At 49.1% G+C, this 20,278-nt stretch overlaps 1 protein-coding gene across 1 annotated transcript in view; it reads right to left on the reverse strand.

Moving 5' to 3' along the window:
• Positions 1–1,403: 1,403 nt before the first annotated feature.
• CACNA1H (calcium voltage-gated channel subunit alpha1 H) overlaps positions 1,404–20,278 on the reverse strand; it is a 429,314-nt gene continuing 410,439 nt past the window's right edge. Inside the window, exons 31-36 of the mRNA XM_067534310.1 lie at positions 18,031–18,152; positions 17,192–17,530; positions 14,363–14,518; positions 8,627–8,813; positions 5,386–5,555; positions 1,404–4,275 (exon numbers count right to left, since the gene is read on the reverse strand). Of these exons, the coding sequence (XP_067390411.1) occupies positions 3,085–4,275; positions 5,386–5,555; positions 8,627–8,813; positions 14,363–14,518; positions 17,192–17,530; positions 18,031–18,152 (2,165 nt within the window). The 3' untranslated portion in view covers positions 1,404–3,084. The remainder of the gene's footprint in view (positions 4,276–5,385; positions 5,556–8,626; positions 8,814–14,362; positions 14,519–17,191; positions 17,531–18,030; positions 18,153–20,278) is intronic.

Below are 20,278 nucleotides of genomic sequence, written 5' to 3' on the forward strand. Positions count from 1 at the left end.
GCAGAATCCGGCTCTGGGGTCGCCAACTTTTTTTCAGTACGCGGCGCTCAGGCGCCAGCTGTCATGTCGGAACACAAGCCGCGGGGGGAATTGATCCGTTTGCCTCGTTTTACAAGCAAACCTCCGAGTCCTCTAATGATACAGCGCTGTAATCACACATCCACAGAGCAGGCACAGAGAACACAAGGGGGAGATATTCTTTCCTCACACTTGTTTTTAGGGGGTGTGCGTGGGGAGGGGGGGGGGAAGAATAGTGTCTTTTACAACAAAGCCCAGCCATGACAGCCAAAGGCTGTAACACACAGCTCTGCGGAGAAAAAAAAAAAAAAAAGGGGGGGGGGGGGGTACATGGCGTTTGCCTTACAGTCGAATTCGCTTCAAAACACAGCTTTCTTTGTCCTTTCCAGCGTGTCGGTTAATTTGCAATAAAGGGAGTTTGCCACGGTCCCCAAAGTGCTATTAATAATTACTTTTACGGTGCATTTTCTGGAATTCCTTGCCATCCCACTGAGAGGGAATCTTTATTTACACTGATCCTAAATGATTTTTAACTGCACCACACAGGTGCTCAGAGGCAGCCTGCGGCTAACACCGGCCCGCAGGCGCCCGAACCAACATATGGAACGGCTCCTCCTGCTAGGGAAGAGATTTGGGCATCGGGTCAGCGTCGTTATAGATAAGCGTAGCTTGGAAGTGGTTTAGAAACACTTGTGGCCAGTGACAGTGGGGGGGAGGCAATTTGGCTCCGCGTCCTGCAAACCTGACTCGCATGAGTAGACCCTAGCTAGCAGTCCTGTGCGAACACGCCATCTTCCCAGCCATAAGAAAAAGAAAACATGACAGGTTCCCAACTAGGGGCAGCTGCCAGTTGCAAAAACGGGCACTTTAGAGCCGGAGCTGCTTCCGGCTGCCAAATTGAAAGGGCCAGCACCTGAAAGGCATGCTGGGAAAGACGTTCCTAGTATAAAGCAACCGTGCCCTAGGGCTGCAGTTCCCAAACTGGGGGTCGTGACCCCAAACGGGGTCATGCCAACAGCAGATGGGGGTTGCAGAGACCTCTGCTGCGCGGAGGATGCCGTTTTGCTCTGCGCAGTGCAACCTCATGTGTAGGGGGCGTGCAAAGTCACTAGACACGGGGGACGTCATTTTGCATCCTCCATGCAGTCTGGGATCCCAGTGAAGGAAATATGGGGTCGTGCTGGCAAAAATTTGGGAACCAGAGAGACGGGGGCTGGGGCACAACCAGGGGAGCAGCTGTGTCTTCAGCCACCACCGTCCCACAATCGTTTTTGATACGGGGGCTTTACTGGACCATTCACTAGAGTAAGGGTTGCAGGATCGGCACACGCCTGGATTTGGCAGAACAGCTAAATCTGACCGTGTAGCAGAAAGTCAAGCCACGCTTCCAGTTTATACAGTTTAATACATGTGAAACAAGATACATTTTTTTTGGAGTAATGAATGCATAAATAACAGAAGATATACGTGAATGCATAAATATGAGGCGGCATGGAACGAAAGAAACAAATAAAAAAAAGAATTGTTTTGTTGCTGCTGCCTGGTGCTCAATTTCATGCCACACCCACGCGCGGTTGCGGTGCAGTTTATTGTTTTCATTAAGCAGCAGCTTTCCGTGGGCAGAGCCATCACGTGGGTTTGGGATGGAGAGTGGGGGAGGAAAGGAGATTAAAAAAGGGAAAATAAAAATACGATTGGGGTGTTAATCAATGACTTTCATTCTGCTAGTGACTTTATGTTGATCCTACTCTGCTAAAGAAAAGAGGCCTTTCCACATGGATTGAGAATGCTAGTGATCCCGTGTGCCTGTGTGTGTAGGGAAAAGGAACAAACAGAGTGCAAATAATAAAATTACTGATCTCACCTTCTTTTCAAAGGCATTATGCAATGAAGAAAACACATCATTTGCTTAAATGCTTACAAAGAACATCATCTAAGACGACTCTTTAAACCTTTACATGTTGTATCAATAATTTACTTTGACTGCAGTAAACAAAATACATTTCTTAAATAATTTACTATTTATTTGTTTTCTTTTTTCCTTTCTCTCGCTCTGTAAATTTCTTTTTTTCCTTTTCTTTTTTTAAACTCAAGAAGCTTTGCTTGTGCACATTAGTTCAGATTATTGCAACATTTAACCTGAATTCAGTAAAAGGGAAAAAAATAAAATAAAAAGGACAGTTTGTACAGACAAGAATGAATAACTTATTATTGCACTGGCTACAATTCAGTAGTGATTTGGTTATTCTTTTTTTTTCCTTTAGAGAGGACATCCTCTAGTGTACTAAAGTAAAATAAATGAAAAGAAAGAGAGACTTCAAAAAAGCGTCAGCTGTGAATAGAAGCCAGTAGGGTGATTGTGGAGGTGGAACAGAGGAAGGAGAGAAAAGAATGAAAGCAAAGAAAAAAGAGAAACATCGAGGGGAAAAAAACAGCCTTAATAATTACTGTCACATAAAACCCAAGAAAACACCTCCCATTTGGGGAGCTGAATGTAATGCAAAAAACAGTATCGCTTCTCTATAAAAATATGTGCATTATGAAGAGAGAGTTTTTTTGTGAGCATTTTTTGTGGGTTTTTTTTGTAGCTTTTGTATCTCACAAATACATTATTTCTATTTATACAACTGCCGACAGACAGCCAATGTACAGCTCCCATCTCCTGGGCACTTCTGCATACTGTGGCGTCTCCGCACAATAAACGGTGCCGGTTTAAAAGTCGAGAACGTTTAAAAAAACAAACAAACAAACAAAAAAAAAAACCAAACAAACACAGCCCGAACCCAAATCAATGTGATTGAGGCCACCTGGGAATGAAAAGCAACTCCATCTTCCCTTTAGAAAAGAAACACATTTGCATATCCCCCGCCCCCGCCCTGAACCTCGTCACTTTTTCCTTATTACTTTTTGCAAACCCATCCTCCGACAGCGCTTAGGAACGAGTGACTGGAGAAAAAGAAAATCAGCCACGAAGATGTGGCTTTGAAGTCCCTTCTGCACAGGGGTGCTGTTTCAAAACCATATAGGTGTCAAGCCCTTGAGACTCCCTCCCCCGCCTTTACAAAGCTATACTGGTTCGTCTTGGTCTTCATCTGTCGCAACATTCGTAGGGACCAGTCCCTGCCTCCTTAAGGGGTGGTTAGCAGCGCCTAGAAGCTCTTTGTTTTTCTCAGGGTTGTTGCACTGAGTTTTTAAGTGATCCAGCTTTTTCAGTTCTAGCGCCGCGGCATCTGGCCGGGAATCCACGGAGACCCCGGGGGAGGGCGTGGACTGGCTGCTGTCCAAAAGGGGATCCGAGGGGCTGCTCGAGGAGCCGGGGTCAGACTGCTCGAAGGAGAAGTTTGGGATTGTCAGGTGCTCTCCTCGGCACGGGGGCTGGACCCGCCGTTCTGCCTTAGAGGGCTGCTCCCCGGGCTGATTGTCGGCCAGGTCCAAGGAGTCCCTGTAGGCGGTGGATTCGCACGAGGGGGTCCTTCTCCTTAGCATGCTGTACTCAGAGGCTTTGGTACGTGAGGCCGCACCGCTTTCATCCTCCATGGGAGGATCTATAGAAATGCAAGGTGGGCTCATCTTCTTCTTCCTCCGAGACCCGTGGAGATACTCCGACTCAGACTGAATGTGGATGGGAGACCTTTGCTTCCCCTCCGCAGGCTGTTCAAAGCTACAGTCCCCATCGTCGATGGACGGGCAGATCTCGATGGAGTGCCTTCTTTGGTCGTCTGCCCAGCTGGGCTTGTCCAGGAACCCTTTCGTATCAACACTGTAAAACTTCTTCAAGTCTTTCTCTTTGCCGTTGCTCCCGGCCAGGCTGGTTGTGCTGCAGTTCTTGAGGGGGACCGGGGATGAAGACGGGGAGGCGAAAGGAGAGACCAAGCGGCTCCTGATTTCCGACTGCTCTTGCCAGTCTTTCACCGAGCTGTTTATGTGGCTGACTTCTTCGTCAGCCAGGTCGGAGGACTCAAAGAGGGAGCTCTCGGGGCTGGCTGGGTTGCTATTCTGGCTGGAAGGCCGGCTCGGAATACTGTGCTGGCTGTAAGTGTGCTTGCGGGTACGAACGCTCGAGCGTCTATGGTGCGAGGATGACACAGGGGAATGCGGAGGAGTGCCCGGCAAGGAGAGTGGGGTAGGACGGAGCAAAGCAGGACCTACGCTGCTCAGGGATTGCTTCTTCGGCGGCAGGCCCTCGCTGGACTCGGCTTGCAGACTGTCCTTGGAATCGGCGTTCTGCCCATCGAAGGAATCTGTGCGAATGGCCTCCTGTATTGCAAACAGAGACAGATGGGACAAAATCACAATATTCTCCCAGGGATGCTAACAAGACGCGCTTTTGGTGGTGGATGTGACAGGACCAACCTATGCCCAGTGAGTCTCAGAGCTAGTAACGTCACCGCAGCTGCCACATTGACTAATTATCATTAGTGCAGGTTCATTTGGTATAAGGTGATAACAATTGTGCTGACAGACAGACCCACTGGGGTAGGCCATGTCTCAGGCATATTACCAGGCTTGCTTGTATCTTCCCAGGCCTCTGATCTTCCCAGTCCTTCTGAACCTTCCTGTTTTATCTGTAAATCAGCACAAAGTCCTGTACCAATGCAGGTTATCTAGGATACCCATTTCTAGGGCTATCAACTCTCATGCTACAGGGCACCAGAGCCAGCTGAGGGTCAGGAAGAAATTTCTCCTCAAGAGGACAGTATTGCATTATTTGGTACATTATGAAAGTTACACAGCTTGGGTTGGCACAGCCTCTTGCTTGCAAAATGGGGAACCGGCTGAGTGACTTGATGTCACCCAAGCATATTTAGCCATAAGGCACCAGAATTAGAAACATTCTGCTCTAAATCAGTCCCTGAAAGCTCTACTCTCAGAGCGTGGGCCACAAGCACACGACTGGAGCTAGAGCTTTGAGCCTGCATCTGAGACCTGGAGGTGGCCAACAAACAGCCTCCATCCATTTTTTGACTCATGGGGGTTAACAGAAGCGTTGCACAACACAGAAGCACGTTCCTCAAATTCCCATTCAACACAGGCTCTCAGCCGTTGATGATCTGAGACTGGAACCTGTCTGGGTGTGCTGAATCTGTCAGTGGTTTGAAAGACCTGGGGCACCGAAACTGGAAATTGATTGGAAAGATACAAAATAATAAAGGCTTCCAAACTGATAGAAAATGTCGCCAGGAAATACTGTGCTCAGACAGCTACTCTGCGCCGCCCTGGACTGCCCACAGCCATTGTGAAAATGCCATTTGTTCTTGTTTTATGACACGGTCACTCAAAAGGAAAGAGAGAGAGATAATGAAGGGGAGGGAGGAAAAAGGAAGGAGGAAAAAATCTGATGGGAGAGGAGATTTCTTAGCCTCCTACCTGTCTACACAGCAGCCTGCTGAGACTGGGAGATAGCGGTGTGGATTGAAGATGGGGGATCTTCCGTGGGTCACGGCGAAAAGATCCAGCAGTCACCTGACGTGACTCCCTGGGGACTCTCAGAGAGGAGCATGTTCCCACGGGCTGGGACCGGATGGAGGTGACAGACCCTATGCATGGAGAGAGAGAACGTTAGCCACGGGTGCTGGACAAAAGTCGTCGTAATGTGTGCATTCGTGAGAGTTTTCGCAGCACAGCCTGGCGCCGAGGATTTCAAAGCAAACGAAGGGGGACAATGAAACGCATTCATTCAGCGACAAGCTCGAGGGGCAAAGTGAGGAATGGAAGCTAGGTGCCCTGACTCCCAGTCTCCTGCTCTAACCACTACTCACCTAGTGCAACTGGAGAATGCGCCTGGATAAATGCTTCTCGGGGGGGGGGCCCTGTGACATGCTGCTGCTGCTGGTTTATTATTTGTATTATTGTAGTGCGTAGTCGCACTGGAGATGGAGCAGCACCCAGCACACAGAACAAAAAGACAGGCCCTAAAATGCTAACAGAGATTCTCCTTTACTCGGTTCGCTGGGGGCACAGAGCAAACTTTGGGACGGAGGGTGAGACTGGATTTGAAGCCGCACAATTGCAACCTCCCCATGTGGCTCTGGTTGGATCTGAATGGGGAAGTGGCCTAGTTTCAGAATCTGGATCAAACACGAGCCATTAGCTTCCAACTCACAGTTACTGCTTCCCCAGCTCCTGCCACAAAGCAACGGCTTCCTTCCAATGTCTGCTCTTTTACTGGAGTTTCGTGCTCTGGTTTAAAGATCTCCTGCTTTTTGGCAGTAGGATTTACTGTTCCTCATTAGCACACGCTCCCGGGTCTGTTTTTACATGGCTGCTCCACGTAAAAACACAGAGATCCATCGCACTAAGGGATCTCACCCAGAGGCCGGCGAACTTGGGCCTGTGACAAGACCCATTTAGGCCGTCTGCAGTTGCCTCTCAGCTAGCAGTCTGTGTTGAGAAAAATATGCTCTTGGATCCCTTTTTTTGGGGGGGGACCTTTTCTCAGAATGTGTGTGGAAGTTTTTAGTGAACTGTATCAATACCCAGAGGGATTGAGAGAACCAGGTGTAGCGCTGCTTGTTCTCCTCGGTTCTGGAACATGGCATCCTTTTCCATTACAGCCCTTATCCCCTCCACAGCTCTGCTACTGCATGTCGGTCCTGACCCGGTGAGAGCAATCCTGGGCTCCCGCCAAGCCCCCTCCATTTTGGTTTGTACTTGGCTAATTTAGTCATCTTGAGTAGGGCCCATAAATACCCACTCAGGCTGCACCTTGGTCACTCTCACACCTTTCCAAAGGGAAGGCTGACGTCTGATTACCAATCTTTCCTCTCTTAGGCAAGTATTAGGGCTGGGCTTTTGCCGCTAATGGAAAAACCAAATAAACGTAGTGAACATTTTCACGAGGTTCACTGCCCCCACCAGTCCTTTTGTTGGAATTCCCTTCTGATGGAAATTTGCAGAGGAAATCAAGAAAGCCCTAAATTGCGGTGTTCCAGAAAGCTGAATAAAACCAAATCTCTCAGTAGCTGTATGTTTTTCATTTGCCTTTTTAATGAGTCAGGGAGTTGTTTATGAGGCTGAAACACCCCACGATCTGGCCACCTCATGGCATTTTCCCCATCCAGTAACCAAACCACTGGAAGACCAGCTCTTGCTGATTCTGGTCTGATAACTGGCTTCCCAAGGCCTCCAGAAAGCCCACGAAAATGCAGAAACAAACACTTGACCCAGTGCGCACCCCTGCCCAGAGGTGGTGGGGGTGGCACTGGCGGCTGATGTACAGCAGCACAGCATGAGGTGACACTGATAGGATTCGGTCACGGGCAGAGGAAAAGTAGTCCCTCTGGGAGGCAGAGGGTTATTTCTTGTGATTTGCTGAGGAACGTTGCTGGAAAAGATTACAAAACAGTGGACCAGAGTCTCCCCTCACACCAGTTTTTCACTGGAGTAACTCCACTGACACAAGTGGAATTCTTCCTTGTTTACATCAGCGTTAGAGCAGGGAGACTCTGCCCCAGTCACTCGGCAGTGAAATCCAACAACCATTCACTTTGCTTAACAAAACTCTTGTACTTCCCTTCGCAGGGCAGGTGGAACGACAAGAAATACTGAGCTGGGAACATCGAGCTGCGTCCAGAGCTTTTTTAATAAACAGAGAGTTACTGTACCCAGAGAAATCAGAACAGATCGGCTAGTCCCGGCCAGCCCCACCAGGGTTTGTAATCCCACCACCCATCTGTCCAAGTGGTTCTTGTATTAAAATACTGTTGCATCAAAGGAAGCCAGTCTGGATAAGTTCATGGGAGCCAAAAAGCAGTAATTCAAGATGCCCATGTTTTTAGGGAGAAAGATGTTTTCTCTCACTCCCATTTCCCTTTCAAACCAACTTGCAGGTCAGGAATAACTGGGCAGAAAATGGCATCTTAGGGCAAAAATATCTGGATGGGGTTGTCTCAATGTGTTGTCAGAGTTTCTGTGTAGTTTCTGATTCCATGACCCTGGAATCTGCCACACAATTGACTTCTCATCACAGATCTGTGCTATGAAATCTCAGTTTTCACTTTGAGGGGTGGTGGGGGGTGGGAATGCTTTATAGCCTTTATGTTTATAACAAAAACCTTCCAAATGTGAACGAAATGTAACCTAGCAGAGTGATAGCTTCCTGAGTCTGCAGACAGTCCGAAACAATAGCTCGTAGAGGTTGGAACTGCCCCGTTCATTCTCAATAATGTGTTGACTCTGAAAACGGATAATAGCAATACAAAGGGCGCCCTTGTTAACTATTTCATTGCCGATCACTTTAGAAGAGACATACAGATAATATGCTTTTCCACGACACACAACTTCTCTGGCATCCATTGGTCCCCTATCTAGACCAGCTTCCTCCAGACAACTTCAACTAGGCAGCCATGCATTTTAAATACAAAATTCTACAGCGTCCTGGAAATTCTACAGGCAGCTTAAAATAAAGTGAATTTAGTTTCAAATGACATTAAAAAGGATTGATTCTGTGCTGGGTGCATTATTTGGCTTCATGTCACATCACCACATGAACTGGTTCCGGTTTCTTGCAGAGTTTGCCTGAGATTCCCCACCTCCTGCCCCAGTGCCTGGCAAATACAATCTGAGGAGGAATGAAGGGCACAGAGAATGGAGCCCCTCCCCGTGGTACCTCTTTGTGATTTGCAGGGGTAGGTCTCCATCTCCACCTCATGGAGAGGGTACGGGGCTTTGGCTGGCATCACAGGACGGAACATGTAGCTGTCGTTGGGCAAGGAGTGCATTCTGGACACCGAGATTTTGTGAACCGTTAGGAAGTTCTGAGGCTCCCTCTTCGCCCTCAGGCAGGCAGCGCCTTCCTGCAAATTAGCAAGAGAAGGAAAACTGGGTTATTCTGCACCCTGGCGGTGAGGCTGCAGTGACCTCCCTTCTGTGAGCCACCCTTGGAAACAGCACCGAGGCGTAAAACCGTGGGCAGGTGTTTGTCTCGCTCTCTCAGACAGCTTGACGTCTCTGGTGCCCCTGGGTAAAAGAAAGCTCTGGTGGGACATGAAAGAGACTTTACTCAGCACTGGCTCTATAGCTAAGTAAAGCACTCAAAACGTGTCTGAAAAGATAACAAAACAACAATTAGGAAGCCGCCACCTTGACATGCATATGACATCACAGGAAACACAGCTCACCACGGGAACGCATGAGAAAGAGGGCTTGCTGTGTGGACAAGTTCTAACCTTTATTGTGGGGTTAATTGAGCAATAATCCGGAAAACCTCCTGCATTTCTCAGGAATTCCCCTGGTGATAAGCCTCAGCTCTGTCTGAACCTGCAGCCCAGCGCAAGATCCAGTCTTTTGACCGATGGGTAAAATGGCTGCTCCCACTGAGAGGCAGACAAACCCACGCTAACTGACAAGCAATGCCAAGTCTTCCTAGAAATTCATTTGTCATGTGTATAAATACGCTCACCCACCCATCCCTGTACATATACTAAGGCCTCAATCCGATGTAATATGTATCCAATAGGCCAACTGTTAAGCCCCAGTAACTGTGCTATGTATTGCAGGAGCAGGGCCTGATATGGAGTTATATAACACCACGGGTACTTTGTCCTTACAGAGCAACTTTTATCCAAGGGACTTAAAGTTCTTTACTTACTGAATTGAGAGATCACTCCTCAGAGGGAAGAACTGAGATGCAAGTTTATGCGACTCGTCCAGGGAGTCAGTGGCAGATGTGGGAAGAGGACCCAGGAATTCTGATTCCCTGTTCCATGCTTTAACTACACGTTCCCTCACCATTTATTTAGTTATTTAAAATACTGCTAATCACGGCGGTTTTCCTTTAACATCAGTCTCCAGGTGGTTGACTGAAAACATTTCCCATTATGTATACTAAATTAATGCATTTTACTTCCTGGCTGTGGTGTTTCCCCCCAGTCGTGGTGGAAAATCTGGGCTCAAGGCTCGAAGTTGAATTGTCCACGTTATTGAGGATCTGGTTAAGTCTTCATTTTCCACGTCCCCAACTCATGGTTTTTTTCTCCTCAAATCTCTTAGGAGAAACCTTGAGACAAATTACTTCTGTGCTTTCACACTGTTGAACTTGGCTGAGAATACAGAGGATCAAGCAGCAATTATTTACAGGCAGATGGCATCAGGAACAAAACACTGACTTGATCAACAGCACGAGGGAACCCAGGCCTTCAGTTCTAATATATGAATGCATCAGGTGTGTGCCAGTTTTGGCCGGAGCAGATTGCCATTAAAAATACGGCATGTGAACACCTGAGCTGCATACATAAGGTCATTTCTGAAGAAAAGGGCTTGCAAGACAGGAGTCATTTCCCTTTGTTCATAGTCTTAAACAGTGGCTCACAAAGCCACTTACTGAGGAACGCCCACAAGATTTGTATAGAAGCTAAGCTCGTTTCAAATTCTGTAAAATGGCCTGTGGGTTGCAAAAACCTGCTTCCTAACGTAAAACACGGCCATAACGGAGGTCACTGAACAGTTCGCACGGGCATTGGCCAGGTCATGACGTTTTCAATGGCAATAGAAGAGACCCATTTATAATAAAGTTTTAAATGTGACCATATTAAGTTTATGTGCCTGAAATATATGGTGGCCCAGCCCTGGTGTAATGGAAATGGTCTAAGAAATGGTGACATCTGAGGACACTTGAACACAAGCGCTCTTCGTCTTCATATTTGTTTCTAAAGCGGCTCGCCGGTGCTCTGCTGGGCCTGATCTGCTGCCTGCTGAAGTCAGCGTGAGGCCCTCCACTGACTTCAGGGTTTTGGATCAGGTCTTTGGTGCTGGATAAGGGCTAGATTGAGGGTGAAATCCTGGCCCCACTGAAGTTAATAGCAATAGGGTCAGGATTTCACCCCGAGAGCTTACCCTCAGAGTACGTCTACGCTGCGATCCGAGATGTGACTGCTACTCAGATAGGCGTACACACGCTGGCTTTCATCTAGCTAGTCCAGCTAGCTACAGCAGTGAAGATGGACCTGTAGGCCACTGCTCCAAATCTGGTCCAAGCTGGGAGTGGCCAAAAGGATTCACCATCCAGGAGCTGGTCAGTGACTTATGTGAAGTGAGATGATGGCTTCAGTCCAGTTCCTACCTAGCAGGTGTCCCTATCAAAGAGCCACTTTCCCTACTGACCCGGTGTGGATAGTCTCCCCAGAGAAGCCAGAGGCAGAAAGAACGTGCCGATCGTGACACCCAGAGATAGCCCTGGGAATGGACCTGATCAGAACAGGTTTGTGGGGTACCCGGCACTGCTTCTGTGTCCACCCCTCTGGCCCCCATTACCACAGTCTCCGAGTATCTCACACTCAGGAATGGATTTTATTGTCACAACATCCTGTGAAGTAAGGCAGCATCATCCCCCTTTTACAGATGGGGAACTGAAGATTAAGGGTCGATTAAGTGGGTCCCACTGGGACTCTGCAGCTGAGCCAGGAATTTAACCGATGTGCTCCTCCCATTAGTGCAGTGCTTCCCAACCTCTTGTCTCGAGGGCCACAGATCTCATTTTTACAACCCAGAAAGGCCACCAGTCTCCGCCAGCAGCTGTCCCCCCCGCACTGCAGCCAGACAGAAGAAGTTAAGCAAGGAGGTTGTCTCCTCGCTGATCTCCCGTCTCCCTGGCTGCAGCAGGGAAACCGCATGTGTCCTGTAGCCCCGCGCATTCCACCTGGGTCCCTAGGCAGTGGCTCCCTTCTGCAGCCAGCGGGAGGGGAGCCACGGGCCACTTTGAAAGCCCCCACGGGCCACTTTTGGCCCCCGGGCCACAGGTTGGGAACCACTGCATTAGATCATTCTTCCTACCCTTCACCTGCTCCCTGTAGGCCTGTCAGCTTGGCACCCTTTCCCAGCCCTCAATTGACTCCATGTTTTTTTAAACAAAAAGAAATCATCTCACAATGACCTTAGCAGGACACGGCCCTTATCGGCTGAATAAACGGGCAGAGTTCCCCTGTAAGCAAAGAAGACTGGCAGGATACGTGGGCCCTGGAGTCTGGGGCGCTGTTAGTGCAAGCAGGCAATGGCAGAATTCCCCGGAGGGGTTCCTGGGGAGGCACATACATGGCTTTTGATCTCATTTTGATCTCTCTCGCTCGTCCTCTGCACATTTATTTAGCAGCTCAGCCTCAGAGCTTGTTGAGCCACTTCCCACACAAACCATTCCAGGGTCTGCAGCGAGGAAAGGGGACAGGAAAGCAAGAGCTAAAAACAAATGCTCCCGCCTGCACCTGCCAGAACTGGGAGCCATTTAAAATTCTCAAACTCTCACAGCTTAACAAGGTGACATTTCTTCTAACGCTCTGCAGAGTTAACAAGCTGCCAACCCTAGGACCTTCTCTGCATGGCAGCAGAAACCTTCAGACCCCTTGTGGCACACGGGCAATGCGCCAGTTATTGCCTCTCCCTGAAACACGCCCTTGCTGCATTCTCCCTTTGATGCTAATCAAAGCTCAGCTTCCAGGTGGGCAAGGTTAAAGGAGACAAGGAGGCAGAAGCCCTGCAGAGCGGGAGAAGCTTCTCTGAGTGGCTTGTCTTCATATAGATTGTTTCCTGCCTCACCCACTGAAAACTCACCCTTCAGTCAATAACTCAGGCTGATCTCAGAATCTGCTTGGAGATGCCAAGCAACGGGATACTCAGAGATTTCCAGAGATGTAGCTTTTTAGTCACTCTAATTACAGACATCAGTAGAGCAGTGCAGGCAGAGACAGCGTGGCTCTAACGAGGCCAGGATGGCTTGATTTTGGGGAGGGGAGGTTCATGCAAGCCTAGACTTGGGGTTCCCCGGGTGGTGTTGCGTTATGTCCCAAAGCATCCGCATGTTGTGATGCTGCCACACCCTGGTAATTGTCACACCCAATTCTAAGGCCTCCATTACAAATGGTGTCCGGGTCCCTTTTCCGTGGCGAGTCATTAACAATTCCTACTGATTTAAAATGGAGAGCAAAGACATTTGGCTAAGAGCCCAGAATTTCAAGTCTGGGCAAGGAGTACCTCTCTCTGAAACAGGTGTGCACTTCAACGTGGCTCCAGGGGGAGTGAGTTCCAGAGGTGCAGGACCCCCAGAAAGATGTTCTGCCATCACCCTGACCTCAGCAACTTCCAGGATGCCAGAGAGTCAGGGATGGCGCGGCAGAGTTTAAGATAACCTAGGCCCAGCACACTGAACTTCAGTCAGCGGCAGCCAGAACAGACCCCGCAGAGCAGGTGCCATGCTGCATTACCCATCACAGATTGAGCATGAAACAAACAAGGGCCTAAAACTAAACCTGGGGACAGCTCACGATTCCTTGCCAGTTAGCAGACAGCATCGTTGCTGGCCATGGGTGCTGGAGGGGCCGAGAGCCAGTCCTGCTTTGGGGTTAAGAAAAGCTCTGCTCTGTAACAGGGCCCAGCCTGGCCACTGTTTTGGAGGAAGAGCAGAAGCAAGGAGGGTCAGTGTGGGGAAACACCTGCCTTCTTGTATCCGACAAAGGTCATTTCAGTTGGAAAACACAGGAATGATTCTCAATAGCAAAGGACTCACGCCTGCCTTTCTTGTTGCATGAGCTCACCCAAGGATGTACACGGGTCACTGCACCAAGACACGCTGCAACGTGGCCATTTACTGTATCGTCAGTCACCCACTGAGAGCTCATCAGAAGATGAGGTGTAACCAATCAATCACGGAGCGGTTGTGGGGTTTTCCTGTCCTGCCACTGCTCTGCGCCCGTGCCCAGACTGCTATGTTTCATGAGCTGCTCTTGTGGCGTCTTTCCGCCTTCTCAGCACTGACTGAAAGAGTTCGCAGTAATTGCAAGAAAATGAAATGCTGCATCTTTCAGCCAAATGCAGGAAATCTCTCCCTGCTGCCCCCTCTAGCTTAACCCAGCAAATATGCTCCCGTGAGCTGCTTAATGGAAACAAACTGCCTGCCAGGTCGAAAATCCACCGGTTACCAGCTGACCGACTCGAAAACCCAAAGCCAATTTTAACAGCTGTGGATCATCTATGTCGCATCCAGATTGCGGCAGGCAGGAATAGCTTTTCCATGCATGAGACACGTAGCAGCGTTACTTGAAGGACTCACTATTTAAAAAAAAAAAACACAGTCTATCCGTCCATCTGTGTATAAGTGCCAGGCTCCCTTGGCTAAAAAGAGCACATCACGCACATTTCCTGGAGGCTCTTTGGTCTGTCCCAGCTGAATGGTTTAGACCGTGCCCCACTTCAGCATATGCAAAGGCAGCATGGAAGAGAGAGGATGCAAACAGACTGTTCTAGCTGCAAAGTGACAGGAGGAGGACAATGCTACGCAGACACCAACACACCAGCGCCAACTGCACAGCATTAAAGCACAATGGCACAAGGCAGAAGCAACGGCCCGTCGTTCATTCACCTCTGACTCGTGGCCTGGGGTTTTGTGGGAAGGTGTCAGGACATGGTGGTGAGGAACAGAGCAGAAGGACGTGTTTTCCATCCTGGGAGCCTCTCCTCCCTCCAGCGGGTCTGAGTCTGGGATGGCTAAAGACACATTCTCACAGCTCAGTGCCTCCTTCGGGGACAAAATTAGGAAGATAAAAAGTATCAGTGCAAGGATGGGGTTCACACTTCGACCCTGGGCTCACGCACGCTCTCCTCTGGGCCCCCACACCTGCCCCCAGCCACGTGAATCAGGAAGGAAGAGGAAAGGAAGGCAGAAAAGGGCCCAAATGGCAAGAAAGTCTGGAGTGTCTTATTACCTCTTCCAAAGGAATCTGTCCCATCACGCCCAGACACTGTACAAGCCCCTTTCACTTCAGCTGCCAGAGTCTCCTGCTCCGTTACCCTAAGAAAGGTATTGAACTCCTCACCCTGTTACCTGTAGGCACCTGGAGGAACCCTCCGGGGGCCCCCAAGATAACGCTTGTTGGAGGAGCAGCTCAGCCAGCCTTTAGCGTGCACTCCCCTAGTGCACTTAACTAGTATGGATGGGCTGGGCTCTCACCACCCTGGCCACATTTGGAGAGCCCAGCTCCTGTGGCATCACTGGCAGGGCGCAGCAACTCCGCTCCAAACTACAGTGTGTCTGGGCTCTGCCTGGGGGCTCAACGACGGCAGAGGAGGCTCCATTCTTTCCCCGTTGCATCCCCAATGCAGCCAGAGTGGACCAATTCCATGTGCCACTAGACCTGGCTTCCTCAATATTGGAAATGGGACCGGCGGTCCAAGGGGTTTCATATCTCCTAGAAGTGCACGTAACCCAGCCCAGGGCAAAGTTCCTGAATGTCAGAGAACCTAGCTAAATGGGGAGCCAACGTCCGCACCGGATGGACATGGTGACCCAGTTAGGGTTTCCCTGAGACTGTAGCGGGCGGGAGTTAAAGCGTTAGCTTGCAAATTCTGACCTGGATTCAGACAGGCTTCTTTCCCATTCCTGGAGGCACCAGGAGCAGGAACTCCATGAGGCATTTGTCCCAATCCCAGGCACCTGAGATGCAGATCACGGTGGGAATTCACCCTGCTAACACTGCGCTCTGTGGGGGTTTTCTGGAGGATGGAAGGGTGATTTGCCAATACACTGAACAAGTGGCAAGTCTGCTCCGCTGGGGCTGTAGTATTGCTGTTCACCAATAACTGGATGGCCACCAGTTTATTCACAGAAATGGTTTTGAAGCCTGAAAGTTATACACATTTTCGCACTGACAATTGTTCACATGAAAACCCCTCGCGGGAAGCATGTGATTGGTTATTTCCCAGCTGTCATTCTAAAAAGCTTCAGCTGTCCAGTCTGGGGGCATGTTCAGCTGTCCAGTATGGGAGTCCCACCGTGTGACTTCGATGGCCAATCACGTACCATGAGTAGGTGATACGAACGGTTTTGTGAACAACTCACCGGCTGCAATTTGTTCAGTGAATATTGACAGATCATGACCACGTTCGTAAAAAGCGTGATCAGGTTGTGTTCAATTTGTGAACAGAAAAAAAAGATCTCAAAGCCCAAGGAGAAATGTGCCCAATTCTGTTGGGCTTCGTTTGCCTGTAGAAACTTTTATTCAAGTTCTAGATTCAAAATGCTAAAGCCCCTGCTACCGTCTAACCAAGTTAGTTTTTATCTGACCTGCTGAAGGATTAAAAAACCCCCAACCTATTTAGTCTAAAATCCCCAGTTGATTTTATGGGAGATTCATTTTTGAGCATATGAGCAAAGCAGGTCAGTATTTGCTCTTTTCAACGTACCTGCCACGAAATGGGTGCCAGAATCTCCTGCTCCGTTACCCTAAGAACGGTGTTGAACTCCTTACCCCCTCACTCGTAAATTCACTCCCCTCCACCCAGAATTTAGATTGTCCTGTTTTCATAAGAGGGATCATAGGAGTCAAAGGTTCAAAATGCCACTTGCTTGGGAACTGGGGATGTCTCAACACTCACCAAGGAAGTTGGCAGCAGCTATTTGCTGTGGACTTTGAAAAGGCCCAGGATCAAATTCAGTTGAGGCATAAGTGGCGCACAAACTCTATTGAAGTCAGTGAGAGTTGAGGGAGTTTAGGTCCAAACTGGATTTGCACCCTAGCGTCAAACCCTGGGATTTTCAAACTGGAGCCCAACCCCCACTGAATTTCAAGTGATTCGGGCACCTAACTCCCATCTGCTCCTTTGCAAAGCCTGCCAAGAGGTTGATGTGCTAAGACTAAAAAGAACCTGAGCTGGATTTCATTGCCTGCATGAAAGAAACTCTTGCCATCTGCTTGGCCCATGAACTGGGATTGCTCAGGACAAGGTCTCTTGTGCTACTAGCGGCTCTGCAGCTGCTGTGTTCAGAATAAAATGACGTACAAAGAGAGAAGTGGTGTATATAAAATGCTACTTGGGCTGTGTCACTTCTCTGGACCCACATTCACAGTGGATGCTCCCGCACTGCTGATTCCTACTAGAAATGGATGTCAAAACTCCCCTGGAATGATGGGTCACATGAGGAGATCAAAGAGCCAGGCTGCCCTACATCATGGGGAGCCTCTCATCTTGTCAGAAGATTTGGGGATCGGGTCGCAATCTCTCCCAAGCCCTATGATCCTGCGGGGCACAGGAAAAGCTGCCTTCCTTTTGAATTGCTTTGGGGCACGTCCCTTTAGCATGATGTAACTGGGATTCCAAAAGACTCAGGAGCATCTGCCTGTCAACAGATACTGACCAGAAACTCCCTTCCCCACTCATTAGAAGATGACATACGCCTTTCGTCAATCATTACCAGGACTTGATGTTTCACTCGCATGGGAGACTCTACTTTCAAGGCCTCCTGGCTCCCGTAGGGGGCCCTGACGTCTGAGGCAGAGGTGCCACTTCCATCCCCACTGTTGGCTGGCGTGGCCCCTCCTCTGGACATTTCCAGTTCTATCTCTGCGTCCATCTCCGCGTCCTCCTTGGCTTCCTTGTTGCTCTCCTCCAGGTGCTTCATGAGCACGGCCACCACCACGTTGACGAGGACAAACTGGGCGATGAGGACGAAGGTGACGAAGTAGACGGGGGAGATGACAGGTAGATAACTGAGGCAGTGCTTGTCCTCCCTGGTGCATTCCCGCAGCGTGTCCTGAGATTCAGAGAGAGAGAGAGAGGGAGAGAGAGAGGGAGGGAGGGAGGCCTTTGGAGCAGTCTGAGCTTCATTAACAAGCAGTAAAACACAGAGGGACTCAAAGCCAGCCGGCTCAGAACTGAGCAGAAAATGGAAACACTCTGGACACGGGTTGAGGAATTAGCACTCCAGATGCATGGTGGAGTTTTGGCTCCTTTTATTTTATAATGACGTTAGACTGAAAGCTGTAAAGATGGGCGGGACGCCGGCTCTGGAGACACACCAGTAAAGCGATTAGATATAGGAGTAAGCAGCTCCAGTGGATAAGCAGGCTAGGGCCACAATTCCCTGCCACTTTTAGAAGTACAGGGTCTGTGACACACAACTGATTCCTCCCATAGGGGGCAGTGGTGTAAACTCTCATTGGCCAGTCGATGTGGCGTACATGGAGGAAAGGGGGCGGCGAGCAGCAGCAACGTGGAGAAGTGGGCTGCGGCGTGGACCGCGAGCGCAAGTACCTTCATGATTCCGTTCCAGTTGTCCCCCGTCGACACCCTGAAGAGGGTGAGAAAGGCCATTCCGAAGTTGGTGAAGGTGGCGTGCCGGCTCAGACCTTCGCAGGGGTTGTCTTCGCTGCAGTCTGCATGGGACAGAAGCGAAAGCAACACAATGAAGAGCCCGTTCTCAACAGGGCCGGTTTACAAGCAGCTTTACTCAACAGCTCAAGCAAATCACTTGCTCACTCCATGCCTGAGTTTCCCCCTTCAGCACAATGGGGATAAATGATACTGACCTGCCTTTGCAAAGTGCTTTGACATCTACTGATGAAAGATGCTATGTAAGAGCTAGGAATTATTATCCTTATTGAGTGCTTTGCACGTGCTCTGGGGAGAGTAACACCTGGTGACCCTGATGGAGCCAACCTCGTGGTCAAAGTGGAGGGGTGGGAGAGAGCTTTGTAAGGCACATTTGGAAGTATTGGTTAATATTGCTGTAGGGTGCGGGAGCTCCAAGAGGAAGATGAACCGTATGGGGTTTCATCTGCTGGGGCATTGCCAGACCCCTACCTTCACTAAGCTTCCTGCAGGCTTACAAAGATGGGGACTTCCCAAGGGATTTCACCCTACACGGGGTTTCTTTCTTTCATTCAATTCCACGATTTCATCTTGTACAGGCTGTTGTACCATCAGGACCTGCTGTGCTAGGCGCTGTACAAACAGAACACACAGATGGTGCCTGCCCAAGGAGCTTACAATCTAAATAGATGCAGCCTTTGAATCGGAGCCTAGCTTTGTGGGTGACCCTGGAGCTCCAAAGGGCAAGTTAACATGCCCCCAGGTGTGGTCTGTAGCTCATGCTTGCAGTGCAAGCAGATCTTCAGGAACAAGTCTACCTTCCTCTGTTCTCAGAGCCAACAGGGCCTTTCGCAGCAGATCATTCCCTCACTCTAATCTCCCCAAGCAATTGCTCTGGTTGGCAGAGATCCAACATTTCTGTCATGCTCTAGTCAGTGTGGCCTAGAGGACAGAGTGCTGGACTGAGACTCAGGTTCTGCTGCTGGGTGACTCAGGGCAAGTTACTTCACCCCGGTTTCTCCATCTGTACAAAGTGGGATAATGATAGCGCCCTGCTGTGTAAAGCACTATCAGCTCTGCTGGTGAAAAGGACTATAGAAGAACCAGAGATATGAACGGTAGTCGTCTGGCTTGCTGGGTGCATGTGTAACATCTCCGAATGCATCATAAAGACTAAGTGGCAGAATTAAGCAACTTGCGTTAGGTACAAACCTGATTGCCTTTCTCTCCCCTCCCCTTTTAACAGGCAGCGCTAACTATACACCACACTTAAAATGGAGTGGAAACAAATAAGACTGTATAAGGGGACTCGCCACAATTGGCTACTCCTACTTTCTCCTCTCTTCTGCTCTGCACTATGCTTTGTCTATTATTCTCTCAGTTGTGTTCATGATCTGGTTTTATTTATTTTTTAAACAGAGCACATTTCCCATAAGGGATATTTTACTGGAATAACGTGAGCCATTTTTATATTTTTTTCCCTGAGATTTAATATCCTAATGAACGTAAATTGTACACATCAAATACCCCTCTGTACATAAAACATAGGCTCATTAAGTTTTCATTAGGACAGGCAGCAATCTTTCTTGCAAGAGCGTTTCATTATTAGTTATTTATTTCTGAAGTGCATTAAAAAAGGCCCAACCACCAACTTCACTGAGGAGGGAGCTGGGCTTATTTTGTGGCAGACACGAACCAGCCGTGATTGAGAAAAGGAAAATCAAACCATTCCCAATAAAAGTCAGGAAGTGGAAGTGGTCTGCTGTCTGGCTGGGTGCTCGTCACAGCTGGGATCAAGTCTATCCCCAATCTCAAACCACACACAGCAATTGTTTATTGCACAGGGCTGGCGAAGAGTGTGCATGGAAACAGAGTGAAGATTTGGAACTGCAGAGGGGGCCCTGCCTAGTCTCTAAGGTATTTGGGTATCTTCTGTCCTAAGACTAGGTAAATAAATACGGCAGCTACCAGAGATACCTGGAACAGGAATTGTAACATTTCAATGATGCCCACTGGTGGGTTGCTGCACGGGCATAGATGTTATACTGTAGATATACAACTGCAATGGCAGTTGAGGGAGAACAACAGAGTAAATCACTGAACTGGGACCTAGGTGATCTGGGTTCCATTACTGACTCTGCCACGTGCTGCCTGTGTGACAAGTCACTTTCCTGCTCTGGGCCTCAGTTTC

The sequence above is a fragment of the Emydura macquarii genome, unplaced genomic scaffold, assembly GCF_026122565.2.
Source record: "Emydura macquarii macquarii isolate MOO-44397 ecotype Brisbane River unplaced genomic scaffold, CSIRO-AGI_Emac_v2 contig_3390, whole genome shotgun sequence".
Lineage (NCBI taxonomy): Eukaryota > Metazoa > Chordata > Testudines > Chelidae > Emydura > Emydura macquarii.